The following is a 21,633-nucleotide window of genomic DNA, read 5'->3' on the forward strand; positions in this document are numbered from 1 at the left end:
ACTAAAGGGCAAAGAAAACCTCTTATTTCTAAAAAAAATTAAACTGATCGAGACAGGAATTGAATACTGTTCGCTTTTCTGATGAATCCAAATACAATCTAAGAGGCAATGATGGGAGAGCATTTGTAAGACGGCCGAAGGTAAAGAAGGTACTATGACTATAATCGGATACAAATCCATTTAATAACAGGACCATTTCATATAAAGTGTTAGAACATGAAAACATTAAGTAATGTCATGCTTTTTCATAGCTCTCAACTGCAACTTTATTGCCCGGTAATTATAATGCAACTAAAACAAGTAAATAATTATTGTTTATGATCAAAATAACACACTAAAACTTAAGACAAATACATAATATCTAAATTATTTAATAAAATTTGCAATTACGCATGCAAATAAATATAATAAAAACTGAAGCTGCTACATTTCATTTAAATCAACATCTTCCTCAATAAATAATTTTTAATTTGTTCCCAATTCCATATTTACTTTTATCGTCTACATATTTAACAAGTCAACAAACCCCCGATAAAAAAGAAAATATTCTAAAATATATGTATATAATATTTGATTTTAAATGACAGTTGCAAGTTGATGATTAAAAGAAAATATTTTCATTTCAATTTTATCTTTATAACTCGAGTAGTGGTTGATAAAATTGGTAATTCACACAATGTGCTGCTAAAACAAGCGAAACAAACACTTGAAAGTTTGCAATGAAAATGATAATCGTTATAACGATTAAAGAAGTTGTTGACGCACTGAAACTGTTGTAGGCAGCAGTAGATATAGATGCTTTCATTTAACATTAAAATCAAACGCTTGATCAGTTTGAAATGTGCCGCAAGTTGGCAAAGTTGGTTTAAAACACGAAACGAAGTAAATAAATCTTAAAATCTTAAAATTAAATAAAAAAGTAACAATTTGCAAATGAAAATAATTGTATACATATTAACCTAGATCAGTTATTTTTAAATACATAAATAGAATAAAGAAAAAAATAATAACTCTTAAAAATGTCCTATGTAAATAAAGATCTTAGTGCTAACGAATCTCAAGTGCCCCCTCCTAACAAACAAAACGTGCCTGCACGTCTTTCCACTGAAAGTAATGGCAATGTTTGTTTGGAATCTGACAAAAAATTTGTTTATGAAGATGTGTTAGAAATAATTGGTTTCGGTAAGACACAATGGATTATGCTGTTAACTTGTGGTCTTCTCTTGATGATGGTCATTAACGAGACCATGGGTATGAGTATCATAACGATCGCCTCACAATGTGATTTCGACTCTTCTTCCATGGATAAGGCGATAATGAGTGCAGCGGCATTTATTGGTAAGTAAATTAAAGAGATATTTTTTTATATTTTCACATGTTGTGGGACTAGAGTTCCTAATCGGGAATATTTGTTTTAGAACCTAACTCTTGCAATAACAAAATACGGGTTGTATCAAACATATTATTTGTTGTATTTTTTTGACAGAGTGGAGTGTCTCTATGTATAATTCTGTGATGCGTTTTGCTTGTGTGCAGATACACCCAGAGTAGCTGGCTGGAATCGAATCCGCAACCATCTGATTGATAGTCTAGCACACTATGGTCTAATTTATCGGGGCACACTATGCATTCTGATTTGAAAAAGTTCTTTATCGAAACGAATTACGCCTTTTCCAGATTTAACTTAGGAACTCTTAACAAAATTTAAATAAAATTAAATTTAAAAAAATATTTAATTTAGTTTAAAAAAAAATACTATTTCCGGGAATGAACCGATTTATTAATATTTCCCGGGAATGGAAAAAGTAAGGAAATTTTTCAATACTTCCAAATGGAATATTTTGTTTCATGTTACAAGTTGATCTACCTTTTTGGTGAAGGGTATAAAAGATTCGACGATTAAAACCCTCTAACTTGTTTGATATTCATATTGACATAGTATTAAAAACAATTGTTAAAATATTATATCATTTATAACAGCAAAGTCTTATAAATAGTACAAATAATCAACAAAAGAAATAACAAGGTGTATAGAGTATACCATGATAATCCCACCAGTCGATTAAAATTGTATTTTAGTGCTATTTTATTGAAGAACGGAGTTTAAAGTGGAATATTTTTGAATATAATTGAGATATGACTTGAAATTTTTTTGTAAGACCAAAAATTAACCTACTAAACAAACAAAAATAGTTCGGAATAAATTTGGATCAAAATGTTCCTAATATTTGCAATCCTATTATTTTGATACAATTTTAAGATTTAGAAACTCAATAAATAATATATTCTTTATTTATTAACAAATCTTAATGAAATTTTCAACGTTTTTTAGTTTGTCCTTCTAAATAACAAAGTGTAAAAAAACTTGTCAAAAGGCCAAAGGGAATCGCGCAATTCCTAAAAATTGGAGTGAATATCCAAAAAATGGTATTTTTACAATTTTGCCCATACGGTCCACATTTCCTTCGGGACTGGGATCAAGGTTTCCAAAGCTATTTTCCGTTTTCTGATCACAGCTTTGGTATTTTAGAACAAGTGATCAAAAATTTAAATTTTGATAAAAAAAATAGGTCAAATTCTGAAGGGCATAGGGGAGACATATTCGAAAAAATAAGACATGTATTTTGTACCAAAATCTTCTCCGTAAGATAACTTACAGAGAAACATAAAATTGTTATATGTTCACAAGTCACCTCACCCTTTCCCCCAAATAAACATCAAAAATTACTATTTTTAAATTAAACATTTTTGGATCCATAATTGATATTGCTCTGAAATCTTTAGTGTAATTTAGTTGTTTAACTAACAAAAAAATCGAGTCCATTAGGTCTAAAAGAACGCCATATATTATGATAAGAGATAATGATAAGAGATAATTTGCACACATAAGCATGTCAAGACCTATATAAATATTTTAGAAATCGTATGGGAAACAAAATAATGGCAAGTGTTTAAAAATTTTACATGTCGAATGTTCCATTTGTAGGGCCCATTTTAATAACTTAAACTCGAATACTCTTTGTTAAATTTTATCGCGATCGTACTAGATGTTTAGAAATACCAAATTTATTTCCAAAAAAATGTTATTCTGCCCCCCTGTGCACTGCAAAGAACAATCTGAGTTGAACAAATGTTACATGTGCAAGCAATCTATTCATAACCTCTTTTGTAGACGTTCTTCTAAAGGTGTAAAATTATGGCAAAACTGATAAATTACAGGTGTGATGTCACTTTTCAATTGTAATTTAAACATTCAACTCAGCTGAGAATTTAGCTTAGGGTTAATTATGGACCTATCCTCACAAAAGTAGGTAGAAAGATTTAGGTTTAGGAAAATGGATAATATTGGTTGTGATTTCCTGATAAAATTTTGCAAAAATTAGTTCAAATTACTCTGAAATTTTACTAAAAAGTATGGCGATCGGACAACATTTGTCCCTAGTCACCACTCATGATCAATATAACAGTCTTACTTGTTTTTATACCCTTCTATATAAGTTTGTCATTCCGTTTGTAATTTCCACAATATAATTTTCCGACCCTATAAAGTATATATATTCTGGATCCTTATAGATAGCGGAGTCGATTAAGCCATGTCGTCTGTCTGTTGAAATCAATTTTCTGAAGACCCCAGATATCTTCGGGATCCAAATCTTCAATAATTCTGTCAGACATGTTTTCGAGAAGTTTCCTATTTAAAATCAGCAAAATCGGTCCACAAATGGCTGAGATATGAGAAAAAAACCAGGACAACCTCGATTTTTGACCTATATCTGGATTACTAAGTCATTAATATAGACAATGTGGATATCTAATGATAGACCTTTGCAACGACGTATATAAGACCATAAAAAGTTGGACCTACAATGTTTCAAAATCGGAAAAAAATATTTTTTAATCCGATTTTTTTCACCAAAAAAATAAAAAAACAAACATTTTTTACAATTTAAAAAAAATTTTAAATAATTCGAAAAAAATGTTTTTCCAATAAATTAAAAAAACAACTGAAAAAAAATAAATTTTGTTTACTTAAAAATATTTAAAATTTGTATAATTTGGTGAAGGGTATATAAGATTTGGCACAGCCGAATATAACAGTTACGTACTGTTGTCAAAGATACTTTGTTAGATACTAAATGATGTTTCACATCTGTCATTTACATAAAATCTAGGTCACTAAAAATATATCCCCAAAGAGTATTTATTTTACATGTACTATTTTTTCTATTTATGTGAAAGGTAAATTTTGTTGGGTAAATTTTTTCAATCAACTTTTTTTGCGCATTTGATTTTTCTTTGCTTGCTGTAAAACCTCAATAAATTAAAATTTATTTAAAAAAAAATCACCAAAAAGTACCGAAAATCCATTAAATACAATATTTTTTTCCATATTGAAAAAATCGCTAATAATTTTAAAATTACATTGATTGATAAATGTATTGAGAGCAGCAGATAAAAATCCCCCAACAATTTTATCAGTATTTTGTAAATTGTTTTCTAGGCCAATATTGCAGTACATTGAGAAGTCAACTTTTTAAAATATTCAATTAGAACAGAACAAGTTAAAAGATGTCAATACTTGTTCTCCCTGACATTGACATTTGCTGATAAGCAAGTAATGATGCTCTAATTTTTTTTTAATTTGAAAAGTGTTTTAATAGCTCTTTTATTTTCTCTAAAAACTTTTACAACATAATAAGACTCAGAGTCCCAAAAATAATTACTTTATTGAGGGTTTATATCATATCACACGAACGTCTAGTTTTTTTTTGTTGTGAATAACTTTGGGGCTTTGATTTATCATGTCACGAGAGTATTCTTAAAGAAAACAAATATCTGAATTATTTTGTCATAAAAGCTGTTGGTAATGTTTATAATGCTTTATGTTTATTAGTTTTAGTCAAAGTTTTGTTTTCTTTAATTATTTGCATAAACGTCAAAAGAATGGAATGATAAGTAACTGCGAGCTGTGAGTTTTGCATCAATTTGTTTTAACATGTGGGCAAGATAAGATTGATGTATAATTATGATAGATCAATGGATAGTGCGCAACAGAATTTAATCAACCTTGGAATGATTAAATTTTTGTTAACTCAAATCTAATACAAATTTAATTTGTTTTGTTATTAATCATTTACAAAATGAATTGAAAAAAATTATTTAAGTCTATTTGTAATAGATTGGAATTGAAGATTCAATTCATGTGTGTTTTAAAACTGTAAAAACACGGTCTGTAACTTCATGACTAATAATAACACAGGTCAACAGCAAAAAAGGATTCACTAAACACTATATAGATTTGATGCATCATGGTTACCTAAGTATAAAAATTGTAAAATTTTTTAATTCTTGGATACATTTTTTTTTCTAAAATTGCGAATTTTTGCAGATATTTCTCCACATAATTAATGATACCTCTAAAAGGGTTAGTCTATTATTATTGAAGTAAACTTAAAAAAGTTCCAATTTACATAACCTTTAATCAGTTTATATATTGCGTTTTAATCGGCTCAATAGTTTCGGAGTTATATTTTTTATGTGAAAATAGGAAATTTTTGAGCAAATTATTTTGTTTTAAAAAACTCATGAAAAATCGGCAGAAATGGTTCAGGTTTATTGATTTATCGCAAACCCAAATATAATAGCAACTAAATGAGATATCGATCATAAAGATCGATTAATTATTTTTGAATTTATTCACAATTAAGTGAATTCGCTCATTTTCACAAAATTTTACTTTTTTGTTTGATATACATAAAATTGAGTAGTTAATGTTCTTTCGATTGATTGAATTTTGAAAACATTTTCCCCGTGCAATGCATAAATTTTCACATATATATTGCGTTTCAATGCTGAGTAGTTTCGGAGTTATAATAAAAAATTGAAGCAAAAAATATATTTTTTATGTGAAAATAGCAAATTTTTTGTTTTAAAAAAATCATGAAAAATAGAAAACGGCAGAAAATTTTCAAGTTTATTATTTTATTATTATTATTATTATTTTATCACAAGCCCCCATGTAATTGGAATAAAATGAGATATCGATCATAAAAATCGATTGATTCTTTTCGAATTTATTCACAATTAAGTGAATTCGCTTATTTTCAGAAAATTGTATGTGCGTACAAGCGTGTACTTTGAGTATACATTTTACTTGTGTTTTGTTATTGTAGCAAAAATTTTATCAACAAGTAAGAGAGCTATATTCGGCTGTGCCGATAAATAAAATTTTTAAATATTTTTAGGTAAACAAAATTATTTTTTTTTTTCAAAATTGTTTTTAATTTTTTTTTTATTTCCAAAATTATTTTTTAATTTATATTAAAAAAGGTTTTTTCCATTTATTGAAAAAAAATTTATGACAAAAAAATTTTTGGGTAAAAAAAAAAATCGGATTAAAAAATATTTTTCCAGATTTTGACCCATTGACCCATCCAACTTACTAAAGCCTTATACATCATTGCAATGGACTTTGAAATATCTATCATTGGATATCCATATTGTCTATATTAATGACTTAATAATCCAGCTATAGATCAAAAATAGGGCAAAAAATTAAGGTTACCAGGTTTTTTCTTTATATCTCAGCTATTTAGTGACCGATTTTGTCGATTTTAAATAGAAACCGAGCCGGAAGAATCATGTATGTAAATTTTTAATTGCTACGGAAAGTTGATGTCAACAATACAGACAATTCGACAGTTGTAGCTTCAACAATATGGCCGCTATCAACTGTCAAAGTTCGGAATACCCTATTGGAAGACCTTTTAGAAACAGAGTTGTAACCAAAATGTGAGACAAGCTTAAAAAAGTTGATATTTTTCAAAAAATATTTTGTTATTTGCTTTAAATATACAGCAGATTCTGCACATATTGTTCCTATGATAACAAAAAACATTCAATGTTGAAAATTGTATGAATCGGATCAAAATTTCACTATAGTACTATGGCTATAGAATAGAAGTACCCATACAAAATTCATCAATAATAAGTTCGAAGTAAAAAGAAATCACGAAATGAAATTTTGTTTGGAAATTTGTTATCAATTTTGTCAAAATTCGACATGAATAATCCTCATATGGAGATCGCCGTAACAATATTTGTGTACATTGTTTCATATTTGACCATATCCTCCATCCAGTTCCAAAAATAAAATCTTCCAAATTTTAAATTAGACAATCGCCACACCTAATTTTATGAAAATCGGCCCATAAAGAGTTGAAAATTGAATTTTTATACCCTACACCACCATAGTGGGGATGGTAAATGCGTTTGTGCGGATGTTTGTAACGCCCAAAAATATTAGTCTAACACCTAACTTAAAGTATACCGATCGACTTAGAATCACTTTCTGAGTCGATTAAACGATGTCCGTCCGTCCGTCTGGCTAGCTGGTCGGCTGGCTGGCTGTCCATGTAAACCTTGTGCGCAATTTTGAAGATATTTCGATCAAATTTGGTACATATTATTTTTTCTGCCCAAGTACAAAGCCTATTGAAACTGGCTAAAATCGGTCCATTATTTCACACAGCCCCCATACAAATGTCCTTCCGAAATTGGACTTTATCGGTCATACATGTTTAATTTATATATGTATCTCCACAAATTCCGCTCCAAATAAGTTTTATATATACAAAATTCATGTCACCAAATTTTGTTACGATCGGTCCATAATTAGTCATAGCTCCCATATAGACCCGCTTCCGAAAATCACTTTAACGTGCATAAATCGCTTAAAAATGTTGGTATACACACAAAATTCAACATAGTTAACTTTAATATAGATATAAATCACACGACCTAATTTCATGGTGATCGGTCCATAATTGGTCGTAGCCCCCATATAAGGCCCACTTCCGAAAATCACTCAAAAATATATATTATTGAAATTTTAAAAGAAAAATGTTTTTGCTCTTTTACTTAGTGTAGGGTATTATATGGTCGGGCTTGACCGACCATACTTTCTTACTTGTTTGAATTTGCAAATGTTGCATAGACGAAAATGTTTGATAAATGTCACAGTGCAAATCCTCATTTATATGTAAAGGTTTATATATATAAAACGAACCAAATCGGGTGAACCAGAACTTTATTATATTGGTGTTGGTTATATAAGATTAACACCCAACTTTGTTTTTAATTAAAACAAATAAGAGAGCTACATTATACTTTAAAATACAAAATTTTTGAAAATTTAAAAAAAAATTCAAATTTTTGTTTAATTTTTTTTTCGAAATTATTATAGAAATTACAAACGGAATGACAAACTTATATATATATGCCCTTGCCACTCATGGTGAAGGGTATAAAAAGCATATCTATATATTCTTGTAAAGACACTAACAAACTTCTGAGGACATGTGAAATAGGTTAATGATAGCCGATCAACATAATAGGTTTCTGAACGTGCCTTTGCAATAAAATTAACAGTTTTAGGGAGAGTTACCATTAAAATTCACAAATTCTTAATAATAAAATATATATAATGTTCAGTTTAAAATGAATTCCCTAAATATTGTAATGAACTAGAAATACTAGAAATGTTATTTATAAACAAATATTGATCTTTGGTATAGAAAATTAATACAGCCACTGAAGCTTGATAAATAAGTCTATTTAAAAGAAAACAAGTACTTCAACTAACAACTTAACTCATAATTATTTACGCAGAAACAAATTTATAAGTAGGTACTTGTATGTTTATCTCAATATTGTACATATATATTTTCATTCATAGTATCTACTACATAAATACATATTTAGTAGTTTAATAGCACGTGTGTGAGCTAACTGGCTGGTTGAAGTACGTTGACTTAAGTTTTTAATTACGCTCATTAATGTTGTAAACAATTTGATTTATATGCGATATTTTATTTCACACGCAGGTATTTTATGCTCTTCATACTTTTGGGGTTATCTATGCGATACGTATGGCCGGAAACCCATATTAATGTACACTACTCTACTGGGCAATATAGTATCGTTTATATCGATATTTATAGCAAACTTTTGGGTGTTTGTATTTCTCAGATTTGTGGTGGGAGTATTGTAAGTAGAATGCAAAATATCATTATGCTACAAAATATCATTATCATAATAATTTGTTTAATTTACAGTATAGCCGGTGCCTCTTCCACTACCTATGCCTATTTAGGGGAATTTTTCATTGCCCGCCATAGACCAGTGGTAATTAATTATGCCAGCATGTTTGTGGGCGTGTCCATGACATATGTTCCTGCAGTGGCTTGGCTGGTTTTATCCATGGATTGGTCTTTCGAGATAACTGAATCATTTGTTTTTCGCCCTTGGCGTTTATTGACCATCTTTAATATATTGCCTGGTTTTATAGCCGTTCTAATAATGATTACTCTACCCGATAGCCCTAAAATTTTAATGTCTATGCGTAAATACGATGAGGCTTATGAGGCTGTTAATTGGATTGCAAAAAATAATACGGGTAGATGTTTACAAGATTTTAAGGTTTTCAAGTTGTTGGATGAATCGCTGCCGGCCGGTGATAAGATATTGCATACCTCGAAATCGGCGTAAGTTTATTTAAATAAAATTTTCTATAAAAAAAACTATTTATTGATGTTTTTCTTTTGTTTTAGTTCTAAAGTATTACAACAAATGTGGCATGAGACGATTCCGCTGTTTAAGAGACCTCACGTTTTGAATTTTATAATAAGTTGTACCATCATGTGTGGCCTGTTTTTCTGGTAAGTTATTTTTCAACATTTTTGTAAAATTTTTAAAAGCCTACTTTAAATGAAACTCCAGATCTTTTAATTACACTATGCGACAAATAGTAGGGTCAGCGATCGGCGGGGGTTCTGCCCAATGGGAAATGTTAGATCGGTAAAAAAAAGTTATACGTGTTCCGGAGTTTCGCTGGGTCAGGTCTAGGAATCGAGATATATCGATTTGAAATTAGTATATATCGTATACGATATATAGGAAAAATTTTAATTCTTTTGCCTTTTTCATGCATTGTGACCATCTAAATGTCCGAATATTGCAAAGTTATGTTCAGTAAAGTTGTTAAGCTCAACGCTTAACAACTTGTTATATTCCTATGAAACATTTTAAACAAGTTGAAGTTAAAGTTTCCCGACTGTGGTCAAATATTATGCAAATATTTTTTAATTCAATTATTATCAAAACTTCAGTTTTTCCTGAAAAGCATAATATGTAAATCGAAGTTACAAATTAGGGATATAAATACAAAGGCTGTAATACGAGAGCGGGTCAATAAGTCCGTTACTTTATCCAACGTTTCTCTAATTTGTTTGTCCCTTCCAAAAAATAAGATTTGACGATGTCATCAAAATAGGCATTTTATGAGCAATTCACCCCTAGGAACCCTGTTTTGACTGGTGTTGAGTTGAAAACGACGACAAAAACTCGTCCATATTGCGGTTGAACAATGAAAAACACTCCTTCGAAGTTGTCACATCTTGCGGAAAGCTTTCTCATATCCATGTGATCATTCATAATTGAAACCATTCAGCCATGTGATATGCCTATGGCTTCTACAATCTCTCGCACTATGAATACCCGATCAGACAACTAGGGTTTGGGAAATTTAAATTTGTTTCCCGGGAAAAACGGGAAATTTAAAATTAATTAAAAATACTTTAATATATTTAAATATAACATATCTGTTTGATGAATGGCTTGTTCCAAATATTAGTGGAGGTTTTAAACCCCATTAAGGATACAGTAGAAGCATTAAGCCGAAATTAAACCATGGTGGGTGATGCTATATTAAATACTCTTTATGGACAGCTAAAAATTCTACGATTTCTCAAAAAATGGTTCATGCTATTAAATTAAACCTAAATAACTTCAACATTATAAGATAAATTATAATATAAAAACACAATGTTAAAAATGTATGGACAGCAAATGTATTAACGCCTATTTGACCACAATGTTCCCTCATCTGTTCAAAGCGATGATGAGGTTTCCGAAATATAAATGGAGCAAAATTGTAAAAACCATGTCAGATTCGTGTAAACCTCAACAAAAGTTGCATTTTTCTGGTTGTAATGTAGTCTGTACAATTGTCTTTATTAATAAACAAAAAAAGATCACGAAGTCATCATAAGTTTTGCGAATCGATGACTGATTTTCAAAGTAAATTTTGATAATTTGGTAGTGTTGTTCAAGCGTTAATCTATTCATCATAATTTGCCAGAGTATTCTGATCAAAAAGTCGTTATTGGAAAAGTCTATAGACATTATTTCTTGGCTGATTTTGATTCTTCTCCACAATGATTGTTATAAAATGTTCAACTTTGGAGTTATAATTTAAATATCCCCTTTTTATACCCTTCACCTTAGTGAGAAGGGTATATATAAGTTTGTCATTCCGTTTGTAATTTCCACAATATAATTTTCCGACCCTATAATCTGGATTATTGAAGATAGCGGAGTCGATTAAGTCCGTCTGTCTGTTGAAATCAATTTTCTGAAGACCCCTGATATCTTCGGGATCCAAATCTTCAATAATTCTGTCAGACATGCTTTCGAGAAGTTTACTATTTAAAATCAGCAAAATCGGTATACAAATGGCTGAGATATGAGGAAAAAACCAGGACAACCTCGATTTTTGACATACTGTTGACCTATATCTGGATTACTAAGTCATTAATATAGACAATATGGATATCTAATGATATATATTTCAAAGTTCATTGCAACGACGTATATAAGACCATAGTAAGTTGGACCTACAATGGGTCAAAATCGGAAAAAATATTTTTTAATTTGAATTTTTTTTCACAAAAAGAAAAAAAAATTTTAATTTTTTTTTGGAAAAAAAATAAATTTTGTTTACCTAAAGAAGATTTTAAATTTGTATTTTGAAGTATAATTTGGTGAAGGGTATATAAGATTCGGCACAGCCGAATATAGCTCTCTTACTTGTTTTCTTACAATTTCTGATATATTTTTATTATTTTGCAGCAACTCCGGCATGGGTCTGTGGTATCCAGAAATACAAAACCGTTTAGGCAGCAATTCCGATGAAAATCAAATGACTATATGTCAAGTAATTGATGCTTTTATGGATCAGCAAAATCAAAATGAAACAGAAAAGGTAACCTTATAAAGAAAAAATAAAATGCTGAACATTTCTAAAATACTATTTTCATGTTTTACAGATCTGTAACGATACTATAAACACTAAAAGTTATATAGACTCAATAACTTTTGGTTTATCTTATACCGTGGGCTACATCATACTGGGGCTGATAATTAATCCGCTGGGCCGTAAAGTGACCATAATGAGTCTTCTAATTATTTCAGCCATTTGTGGTATTGTGTTACAATGGCTTTTGGAACCCATAGCCATAGTGGTGTGTTTTATATTGTTTTTAATGCTGCCCGGCCTATGTATATCGATATTAAGTGGAGCGGTGGTGGACTTGGTGCCCACTAACTTAAGGTTGCTATAATAAATATAAAACTGTTAATATTTTATTTAAATTTCAAAATATCTTTAGGGGCAAAGCTGTTTGTATTTGCTTAATGTTGGGTCGTTCGGGTAGTGTTATAGGCAGTAATATTATTGGCAGTTTATTGGAATCATATTGTAGTATAACATTTGGTGTTTTCTATGGTTTAATATTGGGTAAGTGTTATTAGTTTAGAATTTAATTGTTTTAATATAGATCCTTTAATTAAATACAATAATGTCTCTATTTTTAGTGTGTTCTGTTTTAACATATTTGCTGCCTATTTAGTAAGCAGAGGTAATTTGCTTATGAAATTTTGATAAAAATCTCATTAGTGTAAGATTTTATTAAGTTTAAGTATCAGTTCAAATAATTCTACTGGGTAGAAAATGTTAATAAATTTAGTTTTTATACTAAAACTATGTGCATGTTAAATAATAATTAACGAAAAATCACCACTACAAGTGGTGATTACTCTTCGTAGTATATTTACAAGACTATGCTATAATTGTTTGCTACAAAGCTATATACTTTATACTTTAATATTAAAAAGGCTTTTTGGTCCAGAATATTTGGAATGATTTTTAGTCTTGTATATATCTTTAGGTGTAGCAAATCACAGCTCCCTATAGTTAGTTTTTCTGGTCTTGTAAACATAGCTTATTTGCAAGCATAACTTACCATGTAGAGTGAATTTCGCTAATGTTTCTGAAAACTCTTGTTTGCTTTAATAAATATTTTGCTTAATAAATTAGTTTGGCTAATATTTAATAGTGATTAATGTCGTATCGTATCTGCATTGTCTTTGCCCAAAAGTTTATTTTTAGTTATAAGTACAGAATCAAAATTATTTAATAAGAATTATGTTAAGCTACAACAAATTTATTGTTTTATGTACCTGCGAAAGAAATTATGCATAAAAAGTTTTTTTTAAAATACACGTGTTAAATTAAATCTTAGATTAATTAAGTTTTTCTTTAATGGAAGGTTGTAAAAGAACATAAACTAATCATAAAACATTGTATGTAGTTAGTTTTTATGGAGCAATTTTTAAGTGTTAACATTTAGTTAAAAGCCCATTTTTATCTTTTATTTAATTATATTTGTTTAATTGTTAACAGAAATATTCTAAAAATATTCATGAATTCTAAAAAAGTAACAAGAATTAAGACCGCAAATGTCGCCTGCTAGCTATATGATCAAAAATATCTTTAGCTTAGACTGTAAAGTTGCTAAGTCGATTTATTAAGAAAATTAAATTTTTATTATATAACATAACATAGTAAAACTAGCCGGTGTGTATACAAAACTTTTAGTTATATTTTTGTTTCACTCTCCTAAAACACTACCTTCTAAATCAAGTTGGGTATAGGATTTCAAAATACGGGATTTTGAACGTGGTTTTTGTTTGCAATAACTTATATGTCATTTACTCTCACTTAGTTATTCAACATTATAGTTTAAACAACAATGTTATTTTTGTTTCGAAAGCGTCATATGCGGGAAGTTTTGCTTTACTTCTTTAATTTGAAAAAAAAGTGCTCACCGAAGCTTATGGTGAATGTGCTTCATCGGTTTGAACGTGCGAGGGATGGTTTGTGCGTTTCAGAAGTGGTGATCGCCCAGGCCAAATTCAACAAGAGCTTGCAAAGTCATTGGAAGCTACTCAATTAGCAATTTTAAAACGTTTGCATGCAGCAGGATTCGTCCAAAAGCTGAGAAAAATTTAAATTGAAGCTGAGAGACCTTGAAAGTCAAATTCAACAAGAGCTTGCAATTAGCAATTTTAAAACGTTTGCTGCAGGATTCATGCAAAAGCTGAGAAAAATTTAAATTGAAGCTGAGAGACCTTGAAATTCTGCTTCAGTGCTATAAAAGAAAATCATTATTACAGCGAATCATTACTTGCGATGAAAAATGGATTGTTTACGATAAACCGAATATCTGTGATCGAAATATCTTCAAAATTGCGACCTGTACTATGCGCACAAAGTTTACAATGTGGATTCTAGCTCATTCGAAACGTATTATTAGAATTTAAAAAGTACCAAAGTACCAAGTAGCATCATTAATGCCTAATTTCATATTTCTAGGCTCATTTTTATTGAAAATTCAGAATCATTTGTGTCTAATTTTTAGATTTATTATTATAATATATTCCAAAAGTACTATTACAATAAAGAAATAGTACTATAGCGAACTATTATGTACATAAGTACCAATTTTCCACAATTGAACCTAAGTCAAGTTTGAAATCAAAGTAATTTCCTGATTATAGGTTCAATATTAGGGAAAATTCAAAAAGTTCCATGTTGAAGAACGAAAAAGTACTTCTTAGTTTGCTCTTAATGGAATGGACCTAAGCTTTCATTTGAGCAAAAAAAAAAAAAGAGGGCCCATTTTGGAAAAAAATATATATCCCACTCGCATCCCACTAAGCAACCAAATAGGTCTTAAGTATTAAACACATTCAAGACAACAGGCTACACGAACACAAATTCTGCTGGTTACAGTTGTAGTCTTGTGGCAGCTACTGAATTATTTTAAAGACGACAGCTACAAGGTAAACACCTGATTTATAATTCAGTGGTGCACTTTAATAAAAAATAACCGTACAAAATTCCAAAGAAATTAAGATTGAAACAATTATTTTGAGTAAAAATATATATATGGTCATAATTAATTATGTACCTGTTATTAATTTATTTCAATATGGTTATCAGAAACTTCTCTTAATTAAGTAAAAAAATATATTTTTTTAAGCACTATTTGATTTGCATTTTTTTATTATATTAGCAACACTATTTCTGTTTCGGCCACATCGGCTACATCGGCATGAGTAGTCGTGTGGCCGTGTAGCTGTGCTGCCGTTAAAATAATCGTCTTCATATAAACGTGTGCATTTTATTTTTGACAGATTGAAGTTGGTAGCCTGCTGTCTTGAATGTGTTTAATGCATTAAAGGAATAGATCCAAGCTTTCTTTTGAGCAAAAAAAAATTTAAAAAAGGGCCCATTTATAAAAAAAGTTAGATTTTGCAAAAAAAGACAAAAATTTCATGTTTTGAGTTACAAAACATTTTTTTTGATAGATATCGAACTCGCATCCCACTAAGCGACCAAATAGGTCCTCAAGGAAAATATCTAAGCTTTAGTTTAAGAAAAAAAGGCCCATTTTGAAAAAAAAAAAAATCAAAAAAGTTTTTGATTTCGGAAAAAAAAATATTAAAAATTTTTTATTTTTTTTCGAAAGATTGAAGAAATAGCTATGTAAACTATTTGGGACACATTTTGCTAAGAACAATAGGTAATAAGTTACATGGATGAGAAAAATCACATGTTTGGCCAAAATGTCAAATTTTGACCCCTCAAACTCCGAGAGTTCTTGACCGATCTTGTTGAAAATTTTTGAATTCCTATCCAATAGGTCAAACCTTGGTGCAAATTTCATCCCGATCGGCAGAAATCGATTTTAAAAGTTGGTTCACTTGACGTGAAATCCCCCATATATAAGCTAACTAATTTAATATATTAAAAAAGTACCATTAAAAGAAAATGTACCAATTTTCCTTTATCCTCTTGAACAGCCATCAAGTTTGAATTTTAAGTTTCTATAGCATTTCCTACTGATTTTGTTTCTATAACACTTGATATTCAATAAATTATCACAAAACCAACCGAAACCAATCGGTTTTCAATTTTTTAAAACCGAAACCGGGGTTTTGAAATTCTTCAGTTTTTTGGAAACTTTAATTTAATTTGTCTTATATATAATTGAACTAAACGATTCGTTTGTACATCATTTTGCAATCTAAGCTATAGTTTGGAAGAGAAAGATTTATAACCACTTTTCTCCCGATATACCCCAATGTGCCAGATTTGCAGGGAATTATCAGGGTTTTTGAGACCTGCATATGCTTGCAGACTATAGTTGGAGTGTCGCGAGGGAGACAAATGAAAATATTTTGTATATAAAACAGAAATAACACTGTTAATTTTTTGCGTCGTTTTGGTTTGCGTCGTGTTTCTCCAGGCCCAATTAGCGAAGCAAACCGGGGTATTAGTGTATTGTCCGGCAAACCAAATGAACTTCAGAAGATGTTAGCAAATAAGTATTAATATTTAATTTGTAAGTGTTAAAATATTGCTATTTTTTAGTGTCATTTTATTAGTATTTCCTACTGTGTTCATTTTAGTTTGTAGATTTTAAAATTTTATTAATTTCCTCTTACTAATATTTAGTTTAAGTCATAACCCTTAAAGTGCGGTGAAGTAAAATGTAAAACATATTTTAAAATATTTTTTATTATGTTGACTTACAACATTGTTATATTTGTATCATACATACATAGATTTACAATTACAAAAAGAGTAAATAAAATTGTTTTTAATTATATTAACATACAATACAATAATTGTACATATTTATTAAGTATTTGTATACACATTACAGTAACTTGGTTGCTCCAAAAAATAATAAATAATATTAAAAAAATTAAATGTTTAAATACATTTTTTTGGATATTTTTTTGTTCATATTTAGCTTTATATTACAGAGATTTTTTTTCATTTAGGTTGTAGAGAGAGATATGTAAGTGAAATTATTGGTGATATTGGCTGGCATGTTGCTGTTCCCCAAGAAGTTGTCAAGAATTTAGAAGGGCTCTTCAGCGGCAGCCAATTCAGCGGGATGGTTCTGTTATAAAATGTTAATTTTATTAATATTTAGTTAAGACTGTTAAGAATATAAAACTTACCATTTCAGCTTCATTGTTTAAATGATTTCTCAATAATTGTATCAAGGAAGCACGTTTGCCGAATCTATATTAAGTTTATGTTTTTTTGAATTAAGCTCAGATTTAACTTATATTTGTTTTTGATTTCATACCTTACTCTAGCCCTATCACCATAATAAGTATCCAAATCTTGTAAATATTTCAAGGCATCTGCCATGTTACTGATATCATTATTTCTTGGGGGCCGGGAGTTATTGGCCGATGCATTGCTGGCGAGTAGAGCAACGATGGTAAAGAGAATGAGTACTTGACGCCAGGTGGAAACCATTTTTGCTGTTTTTTTTTTTTGTAGATGTACAGAATATTCAAATAATTTTGTTAATAAAACATTTATCCGAAATTAGTTTTGTTTTGAAATTTAAAATATTTCGATTTTTTTTCTAACACAATTTACCTTTTTTTTGGGTTTTTAGTAAAAATTTGCACACAGAGAATAACGAAAAGTCGTTAGTTAATAATTTATTGAGTATTTCAGTTTTTTTTTAATTTTTTATTAATATTTAACGCGTTTAGTTTGCTAAGAGGAGCGTTTGTGTTATGTTGTTGCACTCACAATGAACTTTAAAACAAATGTGATTCTAAACCACAATCGCAACATCCTTTTATACAAACAAAATTGACAAATTACATAGATTTGTGATGATAACAAACAACAACAATACCAGAAATATGGAAGCCATTTTCATACACTCATACCCAAACAAACTTAAACGCAAACCACACACATCAACAGGTAAAACATCCTGTTTCAAAGTTAAATTAAACAAAATCATAAGCAACAAGTAAGAGCGTTTATTCGGCTGTGCCGAATCTTAAATACCCACCATCAATATAATACGGTCACCGATTGTAGTGCATTTTTTATATAAAAACATTTATCTGATTCTGCCGATTTGGTTAGTTTTATGGGGTTAATATTATCTTGCATTTAAATTTGAAGACAAGAGCTTGTAAGATCATTGGGAGCTATTCAAGCAGCAATTTCAAAACGTTTGCGAGCAGGGAAATTGGGTACTATGCGAATTGAAACCTAGCGACTTTGAAAGACGATTTTGCATGTCCGAAATGATGCTTGAACGCTATAAATGTTTGCACCAAATCATTACTGGCGATTAAAAATGGATATATTACTACTATAACCCGAAGCGTAAGTTCCTATGTGAAGCCCGGCCAAACATCCCAAGCGATATCCATGGCGCTAGGGTAATGCTCTGTATTTGGTGGGACCCTTTTGGTCTGAAAGGTCAGTGAAAGGTCTTGCCAGACCGTCACAGGGAACCACTCCGAAAAATGCCCAGACATGAAACCGTAATATTTCATAATGACAACGATTGGCCACATGTTGCAATAACTGTTAGCTCTTTGCGGGTTAGTGGTCACTTAACTAACCACCTTTTTGTAAAGACTTTAAAACATAGTTTATTGGCATCTATTTGGCACCATTATTATTTTGAATGACAACCGCTACGGTGGTTAATAAACTAACCACCCAACTCCACAAAAAACCTTGGAATGGGGTGGTTTTTTATTTTTTTTTATTTTCTTATATACCAAAAAGCGTGGCTGAAAGAGTTAAAAACTATTTAGAAAGAGGAGGTTGGAAAATGTTTACTCAAGAGCCTTATAGTCCAGACCATGTACCGTACGACAACTATTTGTTGGCTTGATTCGTGCTTGGCCTCAAAAGATGAGCAGTTCTTTTGGCGCAAAATCCATATGTTCCCAGAAAGTTGGGAAAAAGTCATAACTAACAATGGCCAATACTTTAAATTAATTTATATTGTTTCAAAATAAAAGCTAACAATTTAAAAAAAATCGCACATTTTTAAGTCTACACCCAATACAATTGTTTGGTGTGACCACTTTTGCCCATTTTCAACATCAACAAAAAAATGTCTGGGAAAATTTCATCCCCTCAGTCCGTATCTCTATGCCCTATCGTTATAATGTTATTTCCGGATCTTAAGTGGGAGCTATGGCCATTAAGTACTGATCAGCACAAACTCCAGTAGTATAATTTTTGCATACAACTGTAGATTTGGATATCGATATTTATAAGACATTGAGGTTGGTTAATGTGTTTTTTCGGAAGTTGTCTTTATATAGGACATATGACTAATAATGGACCGATCGACATGAAATTTCAATTACCATTTTTATTAGAGATTTATGCGCATTTAAGTGATTTTCTAAAGTGGAAAGAAAGTAGCAAAATATTTTGAAAAATATAAACTTTTTTAAGGTTGTCTTACATTTTGGTCCATAAGTCTGGTACCACTACAACGATTTTAACCATTTTCAATACCAAATATTTCTAATAAACAGAAAATATTTAGAGAAAATTCCATCGTACTCAATCTCTTGAAGACCTATTGTGCCAATAACAGACAAAGAGCCATAGCTAGATCGTCTTAGAATTTTAAGGACCCAGAATATATATAATTTTTGGTTCTTCAACCAATACCTCGATATCCTACAAACGGAATGATAAACTGAATATACCCTCCATCTTTTTGGTGGTGGGTATAAAAATAGAAATACAATTACAAAACTTTGTTGTTGCTGCTAAATGAATAATGAATATTAACTGATAGATATTATTTGAAATTAAATGATAAAATGATAATAAGTGAGAAAAAGGGAGGAAATAATCAGAAATTTTAATCATAAACAAAATTATGTTTTGATTTCTTGGTTTATGAATGAGTGCAGTCAGTCAGTCAGTCAGTGTGCTATTTGAGTCTCCAACATTTACAAACATCCGCTCACACATACACACACTTACACATCCATATGCTAAAGGAGAACTTCTGCATGAATTTTGATAAACTTATGAATAAAGAAGTCTTATTAAGTCATCATATTTCTTTTGTTTTCAAAATTACATTTCATTTTTGAAATGAGAACGAGGCCAGGTTGAGAAGTAATTTTTATGGAATAGAAATGTTATTTTGGCTTAATTTTATGGTTAGTTTTGAACATTTAAATATTTTCCACTGCACACAGAGAAAAAATATAGTTGTAATGTTTACCATAACCATTTCAATATTTTTAAAAGCATTTTAACAATATTATGATCACTATAATTATGTATATGATTAAGGTAACCATAATATGTTTATGGTACCGTTCACATCATTGTAGAAATCATATATATGTGATTGTGGTAAATATATATGTTTATGGCAAACATGGATATCATAATATGTTGTTCTCAGACTATGATATCCAAATCTGAGAACAACACAATATCGTGAAGTAATACATCATAAAAATGGTTACCACAAACATATACTAGTTACCACAATCATATATGATTGCTATAATCATGTGAGTGGTACCTTAAACATATTATGATTACCACCACCATTTATATAATAACAGTGACCATAATATTGTTAAACGCTTTACTTTTTCCATATTTCTGTAAGAATATTTTTAATTACAAGAGTTTCCTGCAAAAATTTCTTTAAATTATTTTTCTCTGTTTAACAGACAAAGGTAAGGTTAAAAAGCTATCAACTCTTCTCTATACTTGAATTATCCATGAGTTCTGTTCTCATACCCGAATAATAGAGGGTCAAGAATAGGAAAGCAATTGTCTCATCCAACCAATCATTAACCCAACAACCAAATCATTCCGTTGCTATCGAGAAAATGTCCAACCTTTTGTCTCTGAAAGATACGTGAAGGAATGCAAGCAGAGGAGGAGGTACCATGACAATTTGTATAGAAGATTATATGGGAGCTTCAATCTCTGTTACAACATTCCGTAGTCATACTTAACCCATATGGCCCTTGCCGTCTCGAAATAATAGACTACCTCCTGGATCCATCCTCCTCCTGGATACAATGACAAGGTGATGACAAAATGGTTACTTGTTGAATTTAAAGCTAAAGGAGTTAATCTCAATTCAATCATTATAAATCATTAAAGGTATTTATTTGCTCATTGTCTTGAGCAAATAAATACCTTTTCAGCTCATCTACCGTTTCCACTACAATTCAGTTACCGAAATAATCGTTTCGAATCGGTAGCCAACCTTGATCTTGAGGAATTCTCAGTAAATATTAACTATTGCTCAGACAGATCATTCTTTGATACAATATTCTCGGTGGCGATCATGATTGGACAAACTGAGACAGACGAACAATATTGGAAGTAATTTAGTGTCCCACTTTCAGAATTCAATACCAGAGCAGTTTTTTACAGGCTGATATCTCAGCCATAAGGAGATCAGCGAATTTAGTAAATTCGCATTACGAAGAGATTGACCGATTTGTGTACCCCATAAGTAACACTGGTATATTGTTACGTTTTAACCTTTTCAAAACTTTAGTTTATTTCCTTTAAATAAACCGGATACTTTTGATTGC

General features: G+C 30.1%; 2 protein-coding genes across 2 annotated transcripts; one reads left to right on the top strand and one right to left on the bottom strand.

Moving 5' to 3' along the window:
- Nucleotides 1–846: 846 nt before the first annotated feature.
- Nucleotides 847–16,960, top strand: LOC135964076 (synaptic vesicle glycoprotein 2B). Its single transcript, XM_065516138.1, has 8 exons — nucleotides 847–1,338; nucleotides 8,886–9,048; nucleotides 9,117–9,545; nucleotides 9,612–9,719; nucleotides 11,971–12,103; nucleotides 12,168–12,451; nucleotides 12,510–12,637; nucleotides 12,715–16,960. The coding sequence occupies exons 1-8, from the start codon at nucleotides 1,020–1,022 to the stop codon at nucleotides 12,747–12,749; spliced, it is 1,599 nt and encodes a 532-aa protein (XP_065372210.1). The 5' UTR covers nucleotides 847–1,019; the 3' UTR covers nucleotides 12,750–16,960.
- Nucleotides 16,748–17,829, bottom strand: NPF (neuropeptide F). The gene is made up of 4 exons (XM_065516139.1): nucleotides 17,651–17,829; nucleotides 17,349–17,529; nucleotides 17,218–17,281; nucleotides 16,748–17,156 (listed from the first exon to the last, which is right to left on the bottom strand). Exons 2-4 carry the CDS (start codon nucleotides 17,522–17,524, stop codon nucleotides 17,115–17,117), a joined length of 282 nt encoding a protein of 93 aa, XP_065372211.1. The 5' UTR covers nucleotides 17,525–17,529; nucleotides 17,651–17,829; the 3' UTR covers nucleotides 16,748–17,114.
- Between the last annotated feature and the right edge of the window lie 3,804 nt (nucleotides 17,830–21,633).

This window comes from Calliphora vicina, chromosome 1 (assembly GCF_958450345.1).
Source record: "Calliphora vicina chromosome 1, idCalVici1.1, whole genome shotgun sequence".
NCBI lineage: Eukaryota > Metazoa > Arthropoda > Insecta > Diptera > Calliphoridae > Calliphora > Calliphora vicina.

What these genes read in the sequence shown, in the direction of transcription:
- LOC135964076 (XM_065516138.1), top strand. Translation starts at nt 1,020, where the DNA reads ATGTCCTATGTAAATAAAGATCTTAGTGCTAACGAATCTCAAGTGCCC. An exon ending in TTGCATACCTCGAAATCGGC is followed by an intron (nt 9,546 to 9,611) that starts GTAAGTTTATTT and finishes CTTTTGTTTTAG; the next exon opens with TTCTAAAGTATTACAACAAA. An exon ending in TTGGTGCCCACTAACTTAAG is followed by an intron (nt 12,452 to 12,509) that starts GTTGCTATAATA and finishes AAATATCTTTAG; the next exon opens with GGGCAAAGCTGTTTGTATTT.
- NPF (XM_065516139.1), bottom strand. Translation starts at nt 17,524, where the DNA reads ATGGTTTCCACCTGGCGTCAAGTACTCATTCTCTTTACCATCGTTGCT. An exon ending in GGTGATAGGGCTAGAGTAAG is followed by an intron (nt 17,282 to 17,348) that starts GTATGAAATCAA and finishes AACTTAATATAG; the next exon opens with ATTCGGCAAACGTGCTTCCT. An exon ending in TAAACAATGAAGCTGAAATG is followed by an intron (nt 17,157 to 17,217) that starts GTAAGTTTTATA and finishes ATTTTATAACAG; the next exon opens with AACCATCCCGCTGAATTGGC.